At 43.4% G+C, this 25,232-nt stretch overlaps 1 protein-coding gene across 1 annotated transcript in view; it reads right to left on the bottom strand.

Moving 5' to 3' along the window:
- Positions 1–25,232, bottom strand: part of RAB31 (RAB31, member RAS oncogene family) — a 126,524-nt gene that overhangs the window by 12,745 nt on the left and 88,547 nt on the right. The window contains exon 6 of the mRNA XM_040632728.1: positions 3,512–3,621. Coding sequence (XP_040488662.1) covers positions 3,512–3,621 — 110 coding nt within the window. The remainder of the gene's footprint in view (positions 1–3,511; positions 3,622–25,232) is intronic.

Here is a 25,232-nt window from a genome sequence, read left to right as displayed (position 1 = left end):
CTTAAATGTGTTCAAATGTCAGAATGATGGGGAAGCCATAAGTAACCTCAGGAACCACCCATGAGAGTTGGGGCAGATGAAGACTTCATAAGGAACTGGACCTTCAAGGAATTAAGGTTGGCAGGAGGAAGTTATCACATTCAGGGTCAGAGACAGCAGATGTGCGAAGGAGGAGGTAAAGACGAAGCCGGCTGAGGAGCAGACACAAGAGCTGCGGGCCACACTTTTCAATCAGAGTCAGGCAGAGAGAGCAGTTTCACAAGGAAGACCATCAAGTGTTTGGTTTTGATACGTAACACTATCAGGAGTAAACAGCAACAGAATATCTTTGTGCTTTCAAACACCAGTTGAAACATTCAAATGTACCACAACTTTCTTGGCCAAGAATAGTTCTTATATTTTAACTCAAAGAGGAAAACGTCAATGTTCCAATTAAAGGTATAAGAGCTCAAGAAAGAGAGATGGACAACCCCGCGGAGAAATGCAGGGAGGAGAAGGAGACATAGGCAGCGGAGTAAAGGGGCTCCAAAAATGGGATCAAGAAAAGGGCACATGGAGGAATGCCAATCAGAGGACACCACGTGAGGACAGACTGTGCACAGCCCCCGCCCCCCAAAACAGGGCAGCACCCAAATCCTTTACAAAGTAGCTTCAGCCTTCGCAGACAGATAACAGTTCGCAAAACAATGTCCAGGTAGTAAATACATTAACTCATGCCTAGAAAACATGGTTGTCTCTTTCTGGTTTATGAACACTCGGGGAATATGGAAGAGAAACGTCTGTCTCTTCCTCCAAGTCAGTATGAATTAATGTTGTTTAAGCACACCTTTTCAAAGGGCTTTTATTCTCACCACTTCTTTTATTGCATCTTTTCTCCCAGGCACGTTTGTCTTTGGAACATTGCTTTGGGGAGCGTACAAGTCAGCAATATCCCGTTCTATTTTGAGCTCAGGGAGGAGCGCATGTAATACAAGTAGGAACAGGGAAAAAGAAAATAAACGAAACGTCTCTGCAGCGTATTTAGGTGCACTCCGTGCCGCATCTTAAATTAACCTGTAATTACGCTACAACCCCCATTCTCAAGAAATTCACCTGAAGGAGTAAAGAGGCACCAGCGCTTACGGTATACACATGGCTAGAAGTCTTGCTCTGGGCCGTGGACTTACATGCTTCTTTACTAAGGCGATTTTAACCGAAGTATAATGAAACAGAAAAATGGCTTATTTGATGTAGAAGAGGAGATGGTACTACTATTCTATGGCTTATATAGGAATTAACTATTTGAAGCCATAACTTGAAGCCATAATTATCCAGTGCTTTAAGCAAAACACATGCTTAAAAAAAATTTTATTTATTTATGAGAGAGAGAGAGAGATCTTGTGAGTGGGGGGAGGGGCAGCAGGAGAAGCATACTCCCTGCTGAGCCAGGGAGCCTGAGGTGGGGCTCGATCCCAGGACTCTGGGATCATGACCTGAGCCGAAGGCAAGATGCTTAACCCACTGAGCCACCCAGGCGCCCCAAACATGTGATTTTTCTTAAATGAAGCAGACAACCAAGATCTTGGGAATTCCTCACTCATAGTCCCCATCTCCTCGAGCCATAAAGACCTCATACGGGTGAAGAGATGTATACTGGCCTCCCCAGACAAAGAAGTACCTTTCCAGCTAAGATATTAATACTTGCTGCTTGGGCTTATTTTCTTCTTTGCGGTTCTTATTTCACTCTTTATTTGAATAATGATTTGTGTAAACCTCAGAAAGTCTCCTAGCCCGTGCTGAAACCTCAAGCACTGTGCTTCCTCCGCAGGCCACTGCTGTCTGCACCATCTGCTTGCCAGGGGCTAATGCTGGGGAGAGGGCTCCAGAACGTGTCAGAAGCTGCACAAAGGAAAGGGGTCAATGTCACAGTCATCAGGAACTATCTAGCTTCACTAATTAAAACCTTTAATCAAAACAAAATGTTGATTAGTCACACAACTTGCCTAACATACCAGAAAAGCCAAATACCACTGGAAAAGAACGAGTCCGATGTGAGGGAAAATGAGGTTAATGGAATGAGTTCAAGCCAAACGCAAGGATGTCACCAGCGTTCCCGCAGAAACAGAGGGAGCTGAGCACTTGCTTCACAGCTGAGCATTACAGCCATGGCCCATTTTCAGGAAGGAGCAGGAGTCTGGGGATCCAGGGCTTCCAACATAAAATTACAACCTAGCACTCTAGAGTTCATTCACTAAGGTCAACACGCACGGATAACACTGTTCTGTTGAGAGGGTCAAATAACATCGGGAACATGAAACCTCCGAAGGAGGACGGGAAGGAAGGTGGTGTGGACCCCAACAAACAAGTAAGGCTGGGGCTATGTGTGCGTTTGTGCATTTCTGTATCGTGTAAGTAACCCAGGTCAGAGTTCCCCTTCTCTAAGTGAATTCCCCATCAAGCCAAAAGAAACAAACAAAATAATCCCTGCTATGTGTTCTCAGAGCCTAAAGTAATGAACCAAAACCAGCTAAAAGGAAATAAACTCTGTTCTGGGAAGTGACGGCCCCTCTGACTTTGAGAGCACCGCCAACAATGACCTCAGGCAGAACAGAGATCAAACCATCAGTTTCCCCTCTGGAATTCCCTTCTGGAATTGTCTGGAACCAGATAAGACCTTTGAAAACAACTGCCAACTGTTCAGGGGTTCGACTTTTCCGAAGGGGGGTATCCTAGGCCGCTTAGCCCCAGCACCTCAGTAAAGGCTGATGCTTGGGCAATGTCCCCAGTTATGCTCTGGGGGCACCCCAGGACAGTTTCCCAAGACAGTCGGCAGCTGGGAGCTCTCTGAGGGAACCCAGCGCAGAATATCTTTACCAAAGAAGTTGTGAAGGGGAAATCTGGTCGTCAGCTGGGACACAGGTCTTAGATAAAGGTTACTTACGGAGAACCGGCATAAAGAAAGGGAATTATAATGTGACCCGGAACAGGAGACAAAGAAGGGAGCCACCTGCCATTAACTGGCTGATCAAAAATGAGAAAAATCGAGTGTCCACCTAATTCCCAATTTCAGGTCTTGTGGGATGGAGACTTTTTTTTTTGTTTTGATGACCACCAGGTGAAATAAATTACTAAAAGTCTCCTTTATTTTGTTTGCCTAGAGTCATTCCATTTAACACGTGACTTTAGTTTTCTACACCTTATCACTGTTTTATTTCTCTCCCCCTCAATAAACTAACACAAAATGCTGTCAAACACACAACTTTTTAATTAAAATGACTTCTTTTGAGACAGTTACTTCATTTTGATTCACAAAACATAGAATTGACAGGTTAAAGCACAGAACTGTGGAAATTCAGAATCGGGAGGCACGCTATAGGTCAGGAGTAACAGTGCAGACTGTAGGTTTTACAGCCATGGCATCAGACAGAGTCACACAGAGGGAAAGCTCTAGGCAGCACCCTGTGATTTTATCCTCTGACTCTCAGAAGCATACAAACGTAAGCAAAGCCAAAAACGTAGGTCAGGTACTTACTGATTCCTTGGAAGAGCTCTTCGATATTAATAGCATTTTTTGCACTTGTTTCAACCACCACAGCACCTATGGATTCAGCATAGTCCTTAGCATCCTTCAAGGGAACTTCCCTGGAAAAGAGGTCACACCCAGACAGAAATGAATGCTCATTTGTACCCTATAAATAACCCAACACACCAAACAGAGAGCTCATGTGGAAACAGCTCCTTTATCTAAGTCCTGTAGAAGAACCACTCAATCGCTCGGCAAGTACTGAAAACTAGTATGGGTGAAAATGTTTAAAGTTTAAAACCTGGTCTCTGGCGTCCATGGAATTAGGATCCCCACATGTAAAACGCTGTACCCGGCCCCACAGAAGGTAAGAACTCCAGAACATTAGGGAAACTCTTTAGGAAGATGGCAGCACACATTTCAGCTTTCAGAGTTAGGGTTGATTTCAATCTTTTCCCATAAATAATGACTCACAGTTTTTTAAAAATTGTGTGTATGTGCATGTACACACGTGTGCACAGTCCTGCACACACACATGCTCTTGTAGAACTTTCTACATATTGTCTTTTACAAATCAGAGAGAATATGTGATGGGATGTGAATGTCTGGAAATGAACATGGTTATAACTACAATGGCTGCGATGCAATAGGACAGAGCCAGACTTTCGCCTGTAAAAGGTTCTTCCTGCAAAGATTGATAGGACATGAACTCTATTTAAATGAATAATCTAGAAAGACATTTATTGACCTATTTTTAATGTGAAGATGCTGTGGTGGATCCGAAGATTGAAAAAACACACAGTTCCTGTTGCCCAGAAGTTTAGTCATTTATTCAATAAATATTTATTGAGCAGCTATTATATGCCAGTCTCTCTTGTAGGTGCTAGAGAAAACAGTAATTCCTGCCTTCTGGAACCAATAATTGAGAGTGAACACAAACATCCGTGGTTACTCTAACCCACAACAACTTTGTAACATCTGCAATACGTGAATAATAAAGGTGCAATAAAGCACTTCAGAATGATAGGAAGTACAGAAGCACCAAAAGTACAGAAGTACAGGAAGTGTACAGAGTACAGGAAGTATATAGAAGTACAGGAAGTACAGAAGTACAGGAAGTGTACAGAGTACAGGAAGTATATAGAAGTACAGGAAGTACAGAAGTACAGGAAGTGTACAGAGTACAGGAAGTATATAGAAGTACAGGAAGTACAGAAGTACAAGTGGTGTACAGAAGTCCAGGAAGTACACAGAAGTACAGGAAGTGACGCACTTTGATCAACAGAACCTGAGAAGGTGAGTGGAGTGTGGCCATGAAGCGGGGAGAACATGAATGACAATTTATGATGCCACAGCCTGAGAAAGGCCCCATGGCAGGGGAGTATCCTCATCCTCAGATACTGTTCAAAGTCAGTTCTGCACCCAGCACGGCCTTGGGTGTAAGGGTGGATTTACAAGTGAAGGATATGGTGTCAGAATGGAGAGAAGGTCAGAAGGACTGGAGCTGAGGGGGAAGGGGTGGCCAGCAGGAATCCTGGCAGATGGGCCGGAAGACACCCCCCCGCGCCTATCTCATGGCCAGTGGCCACTGAACAACAGGAGGGCAACGGGGTCAGCCCCGCATTCTGGGGGAAAACAGTACACCAAATAGACAGGAGTGGGGAGTGAGGGGAAGAATTTGGAAGCCCCTCTAATGTTGTGGGCAAGGAGAATACAACGCTAGACTAGACAGATGGGTACAGGAAAAGATAGGCGGACAGAAAATCAAAACTGGGAGCGGGGTGAAGAGACTGTAACCCTCTCCCACCTCATTCCCCTTCCTCCACCCCTCCAAACGCCTCCTCAAAGGCTGTTACGGGTCTGTAAAGTTACTGGGGAAATTCGTCCTTGGCATTTAAATTTGTTATGGACCCCAAATCAAATGAGAGGAGGACTTTTCAGGTGCTAGCTGGAAAAAGGGCTCAAGGAGAGTCTGCCGTAGAAAAGGCAGCGGCCCCAGGGTTCCAAACCAGAGAAAAGCAGCCTCCTGAGACGTGCCAGCTTGAATCGTACCGCCATAATCTTTCTTACCAAAGACCCACTGGGAAACCTGCCCTCACTACTGTTCCCAACAGACAAGCCCCAGGCCTTTCACAAAGATTGAAGGGGAAAAAAAGGAAACTTGAGTTTTTTGGTGACAATGAATTTTACATTTGAAACATCCCAGAAAAGGGCTCTTCTACGTTCAGTTTGGCATGTTACCCTACTTTTCATTTCTTCCCGGCAGTCTTTATCAAAGCATAAATAGAAGGGTGGGGCTCATCTCTACCCAAATGCATTCAGGTAAACAGGCTGTGCCCTGCTAATCTCCACCTGGGGGTAGGGGAGATTCTGGCCATCAAAGAAGCCTTGGAGACCCCTCACGGGAGAGCAGATTACAGTCACATGCTTGCCTAGCCTGCCTCTCCTCAGTCCCTTTGTGAGGCAAAGAGGAGTAGAATAGGTTTTGCCAAGATTAAGGCAAGAACAAAGTCACTTGCCATAGAATCCAAAATATCCATCGTGAGCACAGCAGTGAGCCCGGGCGGACCAATCATCTCACAGTCTACGCGCTGGACCCTGAAATGGACAGCTAAGAAAAGTGTGTCCTCACACTGCTTCCATGTTTAGAAATGGTCTCATGAAATAAATGATTTTCCCAAAATGACACAGTGAATCAGGAGTGGAGGCAGGGTCTACCCTAAGACCCTCTGGCTCTGCCCACTTTGCTCCCATCAGGCCTTGACAACATTACCGCCCAACTGGCACCCACATTCCAAAGGCCATTCTTTCCATTTTTATAGACAGAGAATATGTGGGGTTCAAAAGATTCTCAAACCGTGATACACCAGAGTCAGGGGCGGAGGCAAGGGAAGGGCATATCCCACCCTCCTGAAGAACAGGTGCGCACTCGGTCTGGAGGGCCCGTGAAAGTCCCTCTCACAACGAACTGAAATCAGAAGGACCAACCACACTTGGGTCTGTCAAAATAAGTTTCCTCTACTGTGGTATAACAAGAAATACGTATTTGCTCTTTCTCCATGCTTCCTGGCACAGAGTTCCTGAAACCACGAAGTTTCTTAAGTGATAGGCGTGTCCTCTGTTGTTTATAAAGAGCTCCATGATGCCATACCTGAGTTTCTCACAGGTAGGGGCCCCTGGCGAGATCAGAGGGGGCTGGCTGCCAGAGGACCCAACCCCGTGATTAGAGGGTTGAAACTTTAAGCCCCCCTCCAACCCCAGGGATGGGAGAACTGGAGATTTACTCAGTCGTGACTAAGTAACGAAACTTCAGTGAAAACTTTTGAACACAAGGCTTGGACAGGTTTGAGTTGGTTAACATGTCCAGGCGCTGGGATGGCGGCAACCCAAACCTTGCTCTACGAATCTCTTCCCTTTGCTTGGTCCTGAATTGTATTCTTTAGAGGAAAACTGTAATCATAAGTCTAGTGCTTTCCTGAGTTCACAGAACTCAGAATGTTCTAGTGAATTACTGAACCTGCGGTGCAGGGAACATAGGAACCCCCAAACTGGGCAAAAGTGAGGTTAACTTGGGGATACCCAAGACCTGCATCTGGCATCTGAAGTGGAGGGAGGGGCAGTCTTGTAGGACTGAGTCCTTCATTTGTGGGATCTGTGCTAACTCCAGGTAGTTACTGTTGGAATTGAATTGAATGGCAGGACACCCAGCTGGCACCGGCAAGTTGTTGTTGGAACAAACAGGTACAACTACAGTCTGAAAAAAGAGCCTTAAGAAGGTGAGAATTTCCTTCCTTGGAGCCTCTTGCAGGTAAAATAGAAACCACTGGGAACGCCTCCAGCCTCATTTCAGGAGAGGCCCATGGCACGCCCCACACGGCTGGAAGGCTGCCATCACTGGTCTTCTGTAATTATGATTACATGACACGGTGGCATCTAGTGGCTTTCGTTCACTTTTTTCAACACATATTTATCAGGTGTCTGCCATATGCTGGGCATTGTGCTCGGCACTGGAACAGGTAGATTGAAACTAATTTTCCCAAGCCAGAGTATAAACACAGCTTGTCAATTTTGATGGGAAAGACTGTTTTTCGACTTTCTAAACCAACCTATGTACAGAATTCAGGACTCCCAGGAATCACCCAGAATAGTTACTGCCAGAGGCGCCTGGGTAACTCAGTTGGTTGAGCGTCTGCCTTTGGCTCAGGTCATGATCCCAGGGTCCTGGGATCAAGCCCCGAGTCGGGCTCCCTACTCAGCAAGGAGTCTGGTTCTCCCTCTCCCTCTGCCCCAAACCCTACTCGTTCTCTCTCTGTCTCAAATAAATAATATCTTAAAAAAAAAAAAAAGTTACTGCCAACCAGCCAGGAGGTGTAGTCTGGGAGTCCTTCGACCTCGGTGCCCCTCCCACCATGGCTCTTTCAGCCTCTGTCAGGAGCTGATGGTGTTCTGCCGACCTTATATATCAGCATCACCGAGGGTTTCTTTCTTAACTATCTGACATCCTACTCCCACCGGAAAGCAGCCACACGCAGGCCCAGGGGTCAGGATAGAGATTAGATGCAGATCCAACGGGAGACACGAAGGGCAGAGAAAGTGGGAAAGCTGGAGATCGGGGGAGGCTACCATCCACTTATCAGGAAAACACTAAATTCAAGGGATCATCAGAAGAGACCAGCGTCAGGGTCAGGACCAAGAGCAGAGAGATGGGGAGAGAGAGCAATATGGGTCAGGCTTAGAGGGTGGAAACACATGAAAGAGGGGTCTCCTTCTAACTCAGGTCTGATGTTAATCAGCTCATACTTTAGCGTGGCCCACACAGCAGCCTGGTCCGTCACGTGTCTTGGACCCGGGCAGAGGCCTGAGCAGGCCACGGTACCCGGAGGCTCTCTGTGGGGGAGGGAGGTCAGGAAACAGCATTCTTGTGGGCTCCAAGAGTTTTCAACAGGCTGCACTGCCCAACAGGGGTCCTTGTTTTGTTATTCATGAGGTAACCTGGCAACGTGGCAGCTGACATTCTAATTTCAGAGGTACTTAATTCTCCATGATTCTCCCCCATGGATGGGAGAGGAAGAGGAGGGCAGGTACCCCAAGAAGGAGTTCCTGAAGCCCTACCTGAGAGGGAGGGGGGATTCAAAGCAGCAGGCTAAAGGTAGAGTGATGCTCTGTCCCCTCTTGGGGTTCATCGGGAAGGTGCAGTTCCATGGGTTCCTCGTGGAAGTCAGTGGATACAGGTGACTCCCACAGTGCCTCCCCCGCCCCAGGTCTTATGTCCCTCATTCTACCAGATAGCGTGAATGCTTTATAACAATTCTACATGTTAAGACATTTGATATTATAAAGTGCTCAAAACAATACCCAGCACATAGTCAGTGCTGTATCAGTGTTTCTTTACTCAGTCGTCACAAAGCTATATTGGCAAAGATGGTGGCATGGCACTATTTTCTTTTCCACCAAAAAGATTGTATATGATGCAGATGGAGGAAACAAGTAAACAGGAGGCTTAAGCTAACTACTTCAGAGCTTGAAGGTCCTTCACAGGTTTATGTGACTCAACTCCTTCATTTTATGGCCCAAGAAGGCTTGCAGGCCAATCATCACAGTTCCACCGAAGAATGGGCAAATATAGACTACACAGCCAACTCATTAAAAACATTTATTTTGATAAATTACCCCAAGATTAAATTGCATCATATCTTGAAGTCCTTTCCCCATGAAAAAATCTGACATTAATTCTGAGTCACCTGTATTGAAAGATAGTAACTTTTCAGGAACCATGAATATTTCTTATTCTGTGACATTTTGTGCATGTTCTCTAGCTACTTTGCTTTGGATGGTTTCGATTTTTTGTCTTATTTATTTGTAAGTGCTCTTTGCATATTAAGAAGCCTAGTCCTTTGTAATTTATTTTCCATATTTCTTCAGCTTATCTTTTATGTTTAGATCTTTGCCACACAGAAGCTTTTATGTAGTCAGGCTTATCGATTATTTTCCTCTATGGTTTCTGAGTTTTATATCATGATTAAACAGTTCATTCTAATTCCAAGGTTATTTTTAACAGTAGTCTGCTTTCTCTAACTTTTATGGTTTTGTTATTTTACATTTAAGTCCTTGTCCCATTTTGAATTTATTTTTTTTCATTTTCCCCATGACTACCTAATTATCCTAAGACCATTTGTTGAATTATCCCTTTTTATGCCTACTTAAATATCATCTTTATCATATACTAAATCTCTGTATGTATTTCACCCTGTTTCTTGATTCTCTAGTCTGTTCACTGTCTTTTTGTGCAGTTCTGTGACAATGTTATATTGTTTTACTACTGAATCATTAAAATAGATATCAATATCTATTGGGATTAGTCCCTCCAATACTACTTTTCTGTTTATTTTTCCTTTTTTTAAAAGATTTATTTATTTTAGAGAGCGAGAACAGGGGGAGGGGCTGAGGGAAAGGTAGAGAGAGAATCCCAAGCAGACTCTGTGCAGAGTGCAGAGCCTGACGCAGGGCTCGATCTCACGACCCTGAGATCATGACCTCAGCTGAAACCAAGAGTCGGACACTCAACTGACTGAGCCACCCAGGCGCCCCTCTGCTTATTTTTCTAGATGAATTTTAGGATCATTTTGTAAAACCTCTTTTTAAATGTTGTTTTGGTACTTTGAGTGGAATCTCCGTGAATTCATGGTTTAATTCAGAGCAAACTGACATTTTTACAATACTGAGTTTTCCTACCCAGGGAAAAAGTACACACGTTAATTTATTTAAATTTTTGTCCTACCATAAATTGTAAGTTTTATCTATATAGCTCTTGCTCGTTTTTTGCTAAATTCATTCCTAGGATTTAAAATATTTCAAAACTTTAAAAACTAGACACACACACACACACCAAAAAAGTTTATTTCTAGTATTTGAAGTTTGTATTGCTATTACAAATAGAGTTTTAACGTCATCTTGATTTTCTAATGGTTATTATTTGTAGATAGGTGAAGAATAATTATGCAGTAGACAACCTTGGTTTTCCTAAGCCTGCTAGCAATTAAAAAAACTTCCCATGAAAATGAGGATCACATGATTCATATATCAGATTGGCCACAATGGAAAAGTTTAATATCTGCAGTGCTCGAGCACAGAGAGAGAGCGATACTCTGCACTGTTGGTAGGACGACCATGTATTCCAAAGAGCTCAAGGACGGTTAAATGCAGAAAAACCACACCCTCTAAGAAGTTTCCAGAACTTAAACACATTCAGTCGAAAGAAAGAAAAAAACCACACAACTTGATGCTGAAGACAAGGACAAACGTCCAAGATTCCTGTAGTCCATCGCAGAGCAGTCACAATACAGCCTTCTCCAGATGACCCATGAATCTCTCAGGGCCTCACTTCTCAGGTGTGTTCTACAGACCACCATCCCAGTGATGACTCTGGACTCATTAGAAATAAAGATCCCTGTGCCTCAGACCCACTGAACCAGAAGGTCCATTGGGCAAGCCCCAGAAATAGGCATTTGGGCAACCTCCCAACAGCTTCTTACGCATTCTATAGCTTGAGAATAACCCTGTAAAATATTAAGTTTGGTATTTCCACAGTCTACCAAATTCATAATCTGATGCTATGAAGTCATAAGTTTGGAAATCTATATTAAGATGACTGTACCTAGACATATAATCAAATATATGTGTCTCAGGCACTATTTTACAAGTGATAAAATAAAAGAAGAGTGGCCCCATGAGCTCTTCCCAAAAGAAGCTTTCTGGTGGTTTGGGTGTGTTCCAGAATGTGCATTATATTTCTAAACTACCATAACAGCAATAACCAAGCATTTCATACTCTGCCAAACTCCTAGGATAAAGGAGTTAACATTTCACTTAAGAAGTTTTGTCCTATTGGGGCACCTGGGTGGCTCAGTCAGTTAAGCGTCTGCCTTTGGCTGAGGTCCTGGGATCAAGCCCCGCATTGGGAGGGAGGGGGAGGTCCCTGGTCAGCAGGGAGCCTGCTTCTCCCTCTCCCTGTGCTCCTCCCCCCACTCGTGCTCGCTTGTGTTCTCTCTCTTAAATAAATAAGTAAAATCTTAAAACACACACACACACACACACACACACAAATTTTGCCCTATCCTGCTCCTCTCTCCCCCAACCACAGCCCCCTTCCAAGGTCAAGCTTAAAAGACCAACTAAGCAGGCCACCAGTAAGTAGCAAGGCAACAGTAGGCAGGACACGGTTGTTCAATGTCTGGTGGAATCCTTTTTTGTCAAAACCATCCCACATGTTTAAGGTATTCTTGCCAAAAGCAGTAGAAATCATTCACAACATTCCGTCAGAATCCAGCGGAGGAGGGCTGCTGTCTGCAAAGGCTGCCGTGTGCCATGGAATGGTCTCAGTGCTCCCCACTCCCTCAAGCAGCCACTGAATGAATAAGCAGGGCAGGTTGTGTCACATTAGCTCACATTTTCTCTTCACTATGCGAGCTATTTGTATACCGCACCAATGAGGCAACCATTTTAGCAATAATGAAAGCAGCAAACTTTAAAATGTTTTTAAAATGCTCATTCTTTTAGACAACCAGATTGGTTTTCCCTGTGAGGTGGAACTAAAACCAAACTGAACTAACTTTTCTTTAAAAACGAAGAATTACCACCTGTGCAGCAAAGACCTGATGGGACAATAACACTTTACAATGAAATAAGTGCTTACAGTTAAAGCCCTCGACATGTGTGCCCTGGGAAGCGTTTCTGTTCCCATGGGACCTTGCTTACTTATTCATGTGTGTCCATAACTGCTATTCACCTGGGGCCAAATTCCTGGTGTCAAGTTCAAACAAGCAGTGTCGGGTTCTCGCCACAGACTTAAATGGATTGTCTCTCATGGAAAATGTCAGACTTTGAACCGAATGAGAACTGAGCAGGAAACGCAGGTTCTCTAGGGAGACTCGGCCATTCCTTTGCATCTTCATATCCCTTTCTCCAGACAGAAATTGAGGCTAGTCCTGAGGAGGCCAGAGAGATCCACGGGAAAGAGCCATTAGCTCCAAACCCCTGAGCAGAAGCTGCTCAGCTGCCATCGTCCCTCCGTAGTTTGGAAATAATTCTCCCTCATGCGTCCTGTTTGCACTTTTATGCGATGTAACACAGCACGATGGTCAAGAACACTGGCTCCGGGACAGACTGTCAGGTGTAAAGCTGGGCCCTACACCCTCTTAGCTGCAGGATCCGAGACAAGCACCTTAGCCTCTGTGCCTCAGTTTCCTTATCAACAAGGCAGGAGAAGGAGAGAGACTCATTTGCAGGATTGTGAAGATTAACGTGAGCTACTTATAATAGCTTATGGCACATAGTGAGAATTCAATTCCTGCTAGCAGTGATGATGGTGATGATGCGCTTGTTTTCCGTCTACTGCCTAAGTGAACGGGATACACACAGGAGTAAATGTTGTGCCATTTGAAAGAAATCACTGAGATGGCTATAAAAATTCATAACGGAAGCGGTGTTTTGAAACTCTGAAAATCTGGGCAGCATGTAAAGTGAAAGGAAAAAGATTATTGTATCCTCTGGGATGCCTGGCTGGCTCAGTGAGTAGAGCACGTGACTCTTGATCTCGGGGCGGTGAGTTTGAGCCCCATGTTGGGTGTGGAGATTCCTTAATAATAAAATCTTAAAAAAAAAGATCATTGTATCTTCTAAGAAAATCTCCAGGAACAAAAAGCTTACCACTCTGCTTTAGAATACATCTGTTGATGACTTTAGAAAGCATCCTTCCTCTGACGCCTAACGAAGGTTAGAATGAACTGTGTGCTTCTGAATTAGAGTCCAGAGGCATCAATATGAACTTATGTTTATTTTACTATAGATGTAGACAGATAGATATAGAAATAATTATAGTTGACTTTGGTGGGGTTTTTTTTTTTATTTTTTTGAAGATTTTATTTTATTTATTTGACAGGGAGAGAAACAGCCAGTGAGAGAGGGAACACAGGCAGGGGGAGTGGGAGAGGAAGAAGCAGGCTCCCAGCAGAGGAGCCTGATGTGGGGCTCAATCCCAGGACTCTGGGATCACGCCCTGAGCTGAAGGCAGATGCTTAACGACTGAGCCACCCAGGCGCCCCTATAGTTGACTTTTGAACAACAGTTTGAGGTGCCCGGGTCCACTTAAACGTAGATTTTTGGATAAATACAGTATAATATTTATAAATGTACTTTCTCTTATGATTTCCTTAATAATAAAGCTTGCTTTATTATAAGAATACAGTATATAGTACACATGCCATAAAATATGTGCTAATCACCTGCTTCTATTATCAATAAGGCTTCAGGTTAACAGTAGGCTATTAGTAGTTACATTCTTGGAAAGTCAAAGTTATACCCAGATTTTTGGTTGAATGGGTGGGCGGTCAGTGCCCCTGACCCCCATGTTGCTCAAGGGTCAACTGACAGATAAGCATATACAATCAAGTGAGTATACAAACATGCATTTCCTCGCTCCACTCACTCAAAGGTCCTAGAACCAATGATAGCCCTGTGGCAATAAGCCAATACAGCCCATGTTTTGGTTCTTAAATACCATTCTTCAATAAAAGGAACCAGAGCTCCTTGGAGAAATGGTTGATTTTAGAGCTGTAGCCTAAAATATGCAGGATGAGTCTGTAACATCTTGGTACGCCAGAACGTAAGCAAGTGCTCAAAAACCAAAATGATAAGCATATGTTAAAGGGACACAGGAGCCAAAAGAAAGAGCTCCCAGTGGCTCAAAACACACATTTGAGCAACAGATGAAATAACACAGCGCCGCATTAAAACCTAAAGCATAAAATAAATATCTATGAGTCCATGCTGATGTAAATAAATGACTAATAAGATAGTGAAGCGGGTAGAATTGACAAATTTCACCTGCAGAAGAATTCCAAATAATGTATGTAGATTTTCCTTTCTCACTCTCTTTTTTAAGATTTTATTTATTTATTTGTCAGAGAGAGAGAGACAGAGCGAGAGCACAAGCAGGGGGAGCGGCAGGCAGAGGGAGAAGCAGACTCCCCGCTGAGCAAGGAGTCCAACGGAGGACTCGATCCCAGAATCCCGGGATCATAACCTGAGCCAAAGGCAGACGCTTAACAAACTGAGCCACCCAGGCCTCCCTAGATATTCCTTTCTCAAGGAGGGGGAGCATAATCCCTACTCCTTGAGTGTGAGCTCAGACTTCCTTCTAAGAGTGCAGTAGGGAAAGTAGGGGGAGGTAAGTTTACAGTGCAGAAACCTGACAAACACTATCTCAGCTGGGTAACCAAGGTCAGCATCACCAGTGGTAAGTGGTAAGCAATGAAAATAGCACTTTACCACTGTGGTCGTCCTCCCCCAAACCCATAACCCCAGTCTAATCATGAGAACAACGTCAGACAAACCCTAATTGAGAGATATTCTCCAAAATACCTGACCAGGACTCCGCAACACTATCAAGGTCATCAGAAAAATAGAAAGTTTGAGAAACTGTCACAGCCCCAAGGAGCCCAGAGAGACATGACAGCTAAATGTATTATGATATTCTGGATGAGATCTTAGAACCAAAAACAAAAGGACATTAGGGAAAAACTAATGAAATCTGAGTAAAGCATGAACTTTAGTTAATAATGAAGTATCAATATCAGCTCCTTAGTTGTGACAAATGTCCTACTGTAATATAAGATGCTAATAATAGGGGGAACCTGGGGTGCCTGGGTGGCACAGTAGTTTGGGCATCTGACTCTTGGCTTCAGTTCAGATTGTGTCTTGGGGTCGTGGGATCAAGCCCCTTGTCGGGCTCCATGCTCAGCAACGGGTCTGCTTGGCACACTCTCCCCCTCTCTCTCTGCCCCTCCCACCTCTAAAATAAATAAATCTTGAAAAAAATAAGGGGAACTGGGTGTGGGATGTATGGGAACTCTCTGCACTATGTTTTCAAGTTTTCTATAAATGCAAAACTATTCTAAAACAAAAAGTTTACTTAAATATTTTTTTTAATTAGCCATAAAAATAAGCACACACATACCCAACAACACATTACCACATGTAGACTTAGGCCCTAACACCCCCCTAACTGCCACCACACTACAACATATCCACTTTCAAACCATACGCTCTCATGATATCGTCTCTGGGGCCAACGACTAATATTGGTTAAAGTGATTACAGACCATTTATCAAACTTCTGATAAAGCTATAAGAGTTCAGTCAGCTAGTATTGGTACAGAGATGGATAAATAGGCCAATGGAATAGAATAAAGAGCCCCGTTCGTACAGGACACGTCACATATGAATGAGATGGTACGCACATCAGTGGGGAAAGTATGGACTTCACAACTAACGCAGCTAACCAACTGGAGGGCTATCTGGGAAAACTTAGGCAGCCTATATAAAAATCAATTTTAAGTGATTTAAAGACAGATAGGGACATAAAACAGATAGGGACACAATTTAAGTGATTTAAAGACAGATAGGGACATAAAACTGTAAAAAGACAATCCATGTAGGAATATCTTCATAATCTCAGGGGTGTGGAAAGATTTCTTAAATAAGGCTCTTTCGCCAGCCAAGAAAATAAATAAATAAACACCCAAAATGCAAAGGAAAAACATCGATAAATTCTATTACATAGGAATTAAGGATTTTTTTGCATTCTGAAAATGCAAAGACAAAATAAAGAGCACGAAGCTAAAACATAAAACATAAATTTGAAGAAAATATTTCAACACATACATATGTTTAGGGAATAGCATCCAATATATATATTTTAAATACTATATATATATTAATATCCAATATACAATATATACATATTGTATTTTACTATATATATATATATAGTATTTTTTTAAGATTTTATTTATTTGACAGAGATAGAGACAGCCAGCGAGAGAGGGAACACAAGCAGGGGGAGTGGGAGAGGAAGAAGCAGGCTCCCAGCAGAGGAGCCTGATGTGGGGCTCGATCCCATAACGCCAGGATCACGCCCTGAGTCGAAGGCAGACACCCAACCGCTGTGCCACCCAGGCGCCCCTATATATTGTATTTTAAAATCCTTTAACTAAACAAGATTAGGGTAAACAACCCAACAGAAAAAGTGGCAAAGACTTGAACAGGCTCTTCACATAAGAGGAAACTTAAGGAGCCACTATACATGTAGGAAGATGCCAACCTTTCTCGGTAACTGGGGAAATGTGAATGGAAATGACCCTCGGATGTCAGTCCACACCCTCACATCTTCTGGTACTAAGACCGGCAAGGCTGCAGAGCAACAGGAGGTCCCACACACCACTGGTGTCCACTGGGGAAAGCACCGGCATCACCTAGGAGAACTGAGTGTGTGCTCACCCTGCAGCTCAGCCAGTAGACTCCTACCCACTGGAATCGACCGAAATGCGTGCACACGGCACTGCAAGATGTATGAGAACATCTAAGAAGCCACAGTCCCAGTAACACCACAGCAGAAATAAGTCAAATATCCCTCAACTATAGGACGGGTGAACTGTCACGCTGGTAAACTAGAATAGTATACAGCAATGAAAACGTACAAAATCCAGCTGACATTCACTGGGATGACCCCCCCAGGCATAAGTGCAAGAGACAAGTCGTCACATAGCAGGTACAGTGATATTCCATTTAAAATAAAGTTCAAAAACTGGCAAACCTAAATCTATTATTGGGAAATGCGAACATGGGTAGTAAAGCATAGAAGAAACAAAGAAACGATTGTCCCAGAAGTCAGGGTTACTTCTGGGGCTAGGGGAGGGGACACGGTTGGGGAGGAAGGCTTACTCATAGTTACATGGCTGTTCATTTTATTCTTTACAATTTCCATGATTCTTTAAAGTATACATCAATGTTTTATATATTCTTCATTAAGAATATTTTACGAGTGAAAAAGGGAAAAATTCCAGCTGTCGTCACTGGGCTCTCTCCCAGAGCTCAGCCTTCAGTTCCTTCCCTCCTGCGTCCACACCAGCGTCAGAGGCAGCAGGCTCAGCCTCCTGCAGAGCCTCAGAAGGAGGTATGAACAAGGAAAAGCGCACTCAGAGCACAAAATGCACATTCAACAGCACAGACCACTCAACTCACGTAAAGAAAACATTATGTGCATTTTAATACTGGCCATGATAGTTCCAGACTTTTTGGTGGCTTTTGATGTTCATTGGCTTTGTGCTTTAGTATTTGGAATAAGTCGGATTTTTAAGATCCAGCATCTCAAGTTCTGTTACGTGGTTTGTATAATTTTAAACAAACTCCTACACTCATCTTTGGCCCACCATCAAGACTGGAGTGAGTTTTGGAGGCTTGTGTAAGAAATAAAAGCAATGTATGTATAATATTTATTTCCAGATATATTTTTATCTGCTAAAGTCCTCAGGTTTATCCAAAAATTTGAAACAACCAATGCCTGGTGATTGCAGAAGTGGTTGTTGTACTTGTGGGAAAGCTGTGGGAGCGAAATAAGTCAAGCAGAGAAAGACAATTATCATATGGTTTCACTCATTTATGGAACATAAGAAATAGGAAGATCGGTAGGAGAAGGGGGGGGTAAACAGAAGGGGGAATGAACCATGAGAGACTGTGGACTCTGGGAAACAAACTGAGGGCTTCAGAGGGGAGGGGGTGGGGGAATGGGATGGGCTGGTGATGGGTAGCAAGGAGGGCACGTGTTGCATGGTGCACTGGGTGTTATACGCAACTAATAAATCATCGAACTTTACATCAAAAACTAGGGATATACTGTATGGTGACTAACATAATATAATAAAAAAATATCATTAAAAGAAAAAGCTGTGGGAGGAGCCTGCTGGCTGCCAAGTCCAGCTCCCCCTCCAGCTCTCGCACAGGACATTGTACCAATCACTTGCTCAAGAGTCTAGAATGGCTCCCACAGCCTTCCTTGAGGTTGGCAAATACGTTTCATCTCTTGAACTGGCGGTAACCACAGGAAGCATTGTTAAGAAGGCGCCCGAGGCCACCACAGGCTCAGGAGATGACAGGGCCATGACTGCCGGGCAGTGATGGCAAGAGATGGGCAGGTAGAAGGCAGGGAGGCCCAGCACACCGAGCTCAGACCACTCCCTCTGCAGTCCTTGAAGCCAGCCATAAACTAACCCCTCAGCATTCATGCGTCTTCCACCAACCCCCTGGGCAAACATCAGGTCGATTCCTTATGATCTCTCCACCATAACACACGCCAACTGCCTCCCACCTCCGTGCCTCTGTCCATTACCTTCCCTTCCTGGAATTTCCTCCTGCAGGACTGATCCCTAACAGTGCAGCTTATGGCACACTTCAGCTGTAAGCCTTTCCAAATCGCTCCAGATGACTACAGACTTTCCTTTTCCTGAATTCTTTTGTCCCTTCTGCACCATAACATTTGGAACTTTATTAAATATAGTCTTGTATTACTCGTTAGATGTTTTCCTTCCATGTGTACTACTCTTGGCTTTCCGAATAGATGCAAATAGCTCTACGGAAAATACTTTCTTCTCTTTTCTTGTACTTCCCATAGAACATTGCTGCACACAAAAAGGACTGCCAAAAATTACTTGCTAATCAAATGATCAAAAACTGATAGGAACAATTTCCTTCCTCCTACCATACCCGAATTTCACTTCTACCCCAGATGTTCTTTTCTTGGACTACAGCCTCTACACTCCAGGAAGACTCTTGACTCACTGGGAGCAGCCCCACCAAACTCTCTCAGTGCTGCTTTTAGAGATACCAGAGGCTAGAGACCATGATTCCAAGAGGGGCACAAGGACACTCGGTCCCTGATTATCTCCTGGGTTGTATCTACAGGGGATGGAGGAACCTTGGGCAGAGGGGGCTAGTGATAGAAGAGCCATTCCCCATTCTTGTAAGAGCCCACCACCCCCTTGAGTAGAAGGTCCCTCCCAATTTCCAACCCCTTGTCTCCATCATGACTTGGGTTGGGTAACTTCCTACTGCTACCATTTACAAGATAAAATATATTCAGCCTAAGGGGCTTTCTCCTATCAGCACTTCTCCTCCACTATCCCTCCCTCACCCTTTCTGATTTGTTCACAGCCAGTGAACATACCAGTGAGGTGTGGGATTCCAAGAAAAAGCCAGCGGGAGACCCCTAAGCTCGAAGAGCAGGTCAAATTAGAAGCCATTAGAAGAAATCCAATGTCCAAATGCTGAAGAAAGGCAGGAAGAGTTCCAAATCGGGGGAGGTCCAAGGGGCTTTGTAGACAAGGTCAAGAGTTCAAAATCAGGCAAAGAAGATCAAGCAAACAAAACAAAACAAAACAGGCCTAATCTACTACGAGGTGGGAGTAGGGTGGAAGGAAGTGATTTCCACCAAGAAAGTACTTATTATGATGGCTACAGATCAAGGCTTGGTTGTTAGGCTGATGTGGAAATGTGAGGAGGGAATTCTGGCTGGGATAGGATAGGATCTCCTCTCCTTGCTCGGACATCTAAAGGATCTTGCCCCATTGCCAACTAAAGCAGATGGTTCTTCCTGAGATACCCTTCTTGTGAAGATGCCACAGCCAGGTTACCCTACTCCCTTGCCTGAGCTAAAGGCAGCCAGTACAGGCTGGGTATGAAGAAGTCCCACCTTCCAGGAGGTGGCTGGGTACAAGGTCCTGGCCTAAGCAGGAGCCTGATACTAATCAAATGGAGACAAACCCAATCACATCTTTTCTTCTGGTAATCTCAGTGTGAGATGCAAAAGAGAGGGGGCCAGAGTACGAGAACGGCTTCTAAAGGGATGACAGGATGATGGGTCAGGGGTGCTGGATCCTGAAAGCTGAAGAGCCACTGTTTCCATTCTCCCAAAGGTCAGGAGGGTGGGAGGGAGGCCCCGGAAGGTGTGGCCACAAAGGCCTGGGTATATGCCCAGCCAGGTTCCAGCACTTCCTCATTCTTCCCCGTCATCTCCTCCTACCACCTAAGGTAGTGCTTTTCCAAGAATGGCCCTCGGACAGCTTGTAAAAGGACCACTTTACAAAATGCATCTATCCCCAGCCTGCCGCTGCCTATTGGATCAGAACCTCAGGAGCTAGGTTTCTGGAATGTGAATTATTAACAAGTGCCCTGCGTGATTCTTATGTTCATGGAACTTTTAAAACTACTGAAGCAAGGTGACCTATTTCTCTTTTTCTTTTCAGGATTCGTCTGCTCCAATTCTCTGCCAGGCCCAGGGACAAGGCCATGCATTCTCTTGTGGGCTCCCCAGACTTCCTGAGAAGAAGGTTTCTTTCCCCTCTAGACCCCAGGCCACAGCTGCCCTTCTTAGAGCCACCTGGAATGAGCCCCAGGCCAGACATTACTTGTTCGAGAACTCAGTGAGCCACCTCCGTTGGCACTCATGCCAGCATCTCCTGCCATCCGAGCAAGGCAAATCACACAGCTTCCTCTATCTGCTCTGAGCACAACCCCCCCTTCTAGTCCACGGGCTTCTCAGGTCCTGCACAATCAATTCAGCTGAGATTCTCTTATTTTCTTTCAATTCTGTATTTCCCTAGAATGTCCCCAACTTTGCAATCCCTACCTCAGCATCAGCAGATGGTGGGGAGCAGGGGGTAGGGAGATGAAGCCTTGTCTCTCAGGCCCCATCAGGAACTGCACACTCTCCTGCCTGGGAAGCTGTGATCAGAACTTTTCTCCAAGACACACCTTCACTGCTGGGAAGAAAAAGTGAGAACCACGAGTACCTACTGTGTGCTATATCTCCTGGGACAGTCCTACATACAGTATATGGCCAATTCCAGTTTGCCTCCAGGCCTCAGATTCAGAGAGGCTGCACTCTGATTTCACAGTAACTTTGGCACAAGGACATTTTTGTCTAGAATTCAAGATATTCAGGGAAATCTCACAAAGATCGGGTGCCTAATAAAACAAGCTAGAAGTCCTGAATTCCCCTGACCAGATGCCCCTGAATGCCTTTGACTCTGGGTAGTACGGTCAGACCTTTATACCATCTTCTAGAACATGGAAGAATATAAAACACAGTGACCGGATGGTCAGGCATCTCCCCCGTGAAGCACGTCTGTACACACATGCTTTAAGTGGGCTGAGTCAAGTTCACAGAGTTAATTCCATTTAAATTCCAGCACACTCTCAAAACATGCCAGGCATACCTCTTCTTATGGACCTGCAAGCTTACACAGCCCAAGTCCATTAGAGGACACTGCCTCCGCCTACTGACACGCTCACACATGCGCGTCAAATCTACACACTGTCCCTCTCCAACCCCCAGTGAAAAATAAAATACAGCTCTCTGGCAACTACAGAAGGGCAAAATGTTTTAGGATTAGAGTAAAAGAAGGTCAAGCTCTAAATAAGGTCTGCAGTGTAGAGATTTGGCTAACTCCCCAGAAAATCATACCAGCAGGCACAATGTGGAGCAGCCAGATCGGCTGCCCAAGAACTTGATTCCACTGCCATGGAAAGGTGTCAACAGCAGATGCCCACTAGGCCCTATCATTTACCAGACTATTCCTGTCTAGCAAGGGGCAGTTTATACAAGGACTAATACACCAGGCTTCCCCTTCCCTGCTTTCCCAAACGGGAGTTTTACTACGGTTATCCTGTTTTTCTTTTGCACGATGGGTTTGCCGGGGACGGTGAACTTCATCATTTGGCCCAGTGTGTTTATAACACTTCCCTCAATCATATATGATATCTATGCATGCATATAGAGGAGTGAGTGTGCTTGTGTGTAATGTATACATATACATAGCCATGTATATACCACTGTTCTAATGTCTACTTATTATTTTTATCTAAATCAACCTTTCGTTCGCTACATTTTTTATTGAGATCATTGCAGACCCACCTGCAGTTATAAGAGACAGATTCCTTGTACACTTCGTCCAGGCTGCCCAAGCGTAACATGTTGTGAAACTATAGTATATGATATCACAAATAGGATACAGACGTTATACTCTGTCGTATTCAGATTTCCCGTTTTACTGGTACTCATCTGTGTCTCTGTGTGTGTGTGTGTGTGTGTGTGTGTGTGTGTGTGTGTGCGCGCGTTGGGCCCCACATAATTTTAACCCCTGTGTAGGTTTCTGTATCCACACCACAGAGAAGACACCCAACAGTTCCAACATCACAAGGATCCCTGCTGTTGCCCTTTTACAGCCATGCCCACTTTCCTCCCCTTCACCTGCCCACCATGGCACCCCTAACCAGACCCCCTGGCAACCACAACTACGTCTTCTATTTCTAAAATATTTTCATCTCAAAATCTCATGTAAATGACCCCTCTGAGATCAGCTTTATTTGCTCAGCATAACTGCCCTGAAGGGTCATCCAAGTTGCCTGTGGCCGTGGTTTGTTCCTTTTCACTGCTGCATGCCCCTCCATGGCCTGGCTGCACCACAGTGTGCTGAGTCATTCACCTTTCAGAGGATATGTGGGCTGATTGCAGTTTGGGGCTATTATTTAAAAAAAAAAAAAAAGCCACCATGAATATTCATGTGCAGGTTTTGTGTGAATGTAAATTTTCATTTCTCTGGAATAAGTGGCCAAAGTATGATTGCTGGGCATATGGTAATTGCATATTTAGTTTTAAAAGAAACTGCCAAACTGTTTTCCAGAATGACTGTATCATTTTACGTGCACAACAGTAACATATGAGTGCTCCAGTCTGTCCACATCTTTGCCAGCATTAGGTGTTATCTTTTTTTTTTATTTTAGCCATTCTGACAGGTCCGCTAATGATGCTGAACACCTTTTAAACATGCCTGTGCTTACCATCTTGATACTCCCTAGGGTGAAATGTACTTTGCCCATTTTCAAATTAGATTTTTTTAATCATTAAGTTGCGAGAGTTCTTTATATAGCCTACATGCTAGTCCTTTGTCAGATACATGGTTTGCAAATAATTTCTCCTAGCCTGCAGCTTGTTTTTCAAGCTCTTCACACCGGCTTTCACAGAACAAGTGTTTTCAATTTTGATGAGTCCAATTTATCAATTTTTCCTTACATGGAGTGAGCTTTTGCTGTCAAGTCTCACAATTCTTTATCTAGCTACAAATCCTCAAGATTTTCTCTTAGGAGTTTTTCTAAAAGTTTTACAGTTTTACCTCTGACATTAAACTCTACGATTCATTCTAGAGTACCTGTTACATGAGGTATGAGGTTTAGATTGCAGTCTTCTCCCCTCCATGGATGTCCAATTAATCCAGTACCATTCATTGAAAAGGCTATCTTCCTCCATTCAATTGCCATTTCAAGTTTGTCAAAAATCAGTTGAGCATATTTGTGTGGATTTATTCCTGGGCTCTCTATTCTGTTTCATTGATCTGTGTGTGTATCCCCACTGCTCATACCACACTGTCCTGATTACTGTAGCTATGTAGTAAGCCTTAATGAAGGATAGAATGATTTCTTCCACTATATTCTTCTTTGTCAATATTGTTTTAGTTTTTCTAGTGCCTGTGATTTTCCATATAAATTTTACGATAAGTTTGTTTATCCTTACAAAAAACCACCTTATTAAAATCTTGATAGAGACTGCATTGAACCTATAGATCAACTTACAGAGAACTGACATTGTACTATGTTGAGACTTCAACTCGTGAACACGGAATGTCTCTCTATTCAAGTCTCATTTGGTTTCTCTCATCAGCATTTTATAATATTCAGCATATAGATGCCATTCATGTTTTATTAAGTAGATACCTAAGTATCTCATTTTCTTTGGAGCAACTGTAAAGAGTATTCTGTTTTCAATTTTAGTTTCTGCATATTCATTTTTAGATATAGAAACACAATTGATTTTTCTGTGTTTATTGTACATCCTGAAACTTTGTTGAACCCACTTATTAGTTCTAGGAATTTTTTGGCATATCCCTTTGGAGTTTCCATGTAGGTAATCATGTCATGTGCATAAATCAACTTTTTTAACATATTGAAAAAAAATTCATATCACCATCACAAATGGAATGCTAGTATCAACTGGCATAAAAATGTAATTCTAAAAAACAAATACAATAAAGACAAAATATAATTGAATTCCAGTTAGATACAGTTGTCCGCAGAGGCCCTCAACCTTAGGTCTGCATGCTTGCTTGCTCTCTCTATTAAAGGGAGAATAACAAGTATAAAAATAGGTGTTGAAAATTTATTAGCCTCAAGTCATAGGAATATTCTACAGGACAGACCATACACCAAGCCATAAAATAAACCTCAATGCGTTTAAAATAATTAAAATCATACACAGCATGTTTTCAAATTTCAATGGAATTAAATTAGAAACCATCAACAGAAATTTAGGAAATTCACAAATAGGTGTAAATTAAACAATACACTACCAAATAAACAGAGGGTCTGAAAATAAATTAAAAAAAAAAATTATTAGAATAAAAAACAAAAACATAACAGGCCAAAACTTGTGGGATGCAGCTAAGGCAGTGCTTAGAGGGCAATTTTTGGCTGTAGATGCCTAAATAAGAAAGGAAGATCTCAAATAAATATGCTAATCTTCCCCTTTGAAAAACTAGAAAAAAAAGGAGCAAAGTAAACCCAAAGCAAACAGAAGGAAAGATATAATGCACAGAGAAAAAATAAATGAAATAGAAAAACAGGGGAAAGAAATCAGTGAAACTAAATGTTGGTTCTTTGCAAAGATCAACAAAACTGACAAACCCTTAGCTACAATGAACAAGAAATAAAACAGAAGGCTAAAATTTCTAAAATCAGAAATGGAAGAGTAGACATCCCTACTGACCTTACAGAAATGAAAAGTATT

This window comes from Ursus maritimus, unplaced genomic scaffold, assembly GCF_017311325.1.
Source record: "Ursus maritimus isolate PB19 unplaced genomic scaffold, ASM1731132v1 scaffold_18, whole genome shotgun sequence".
NCBI lineage: Eukaryota > Metazoa > Chordata > Mammalia > Carnivora > Ursidae > Ursus > Ursus maritimus.
The sequence above is the reverse complement of the archived record's forward strand: the minus strand, read 5'-3'. Positions and strand labels throughout refer to the sequence as shown.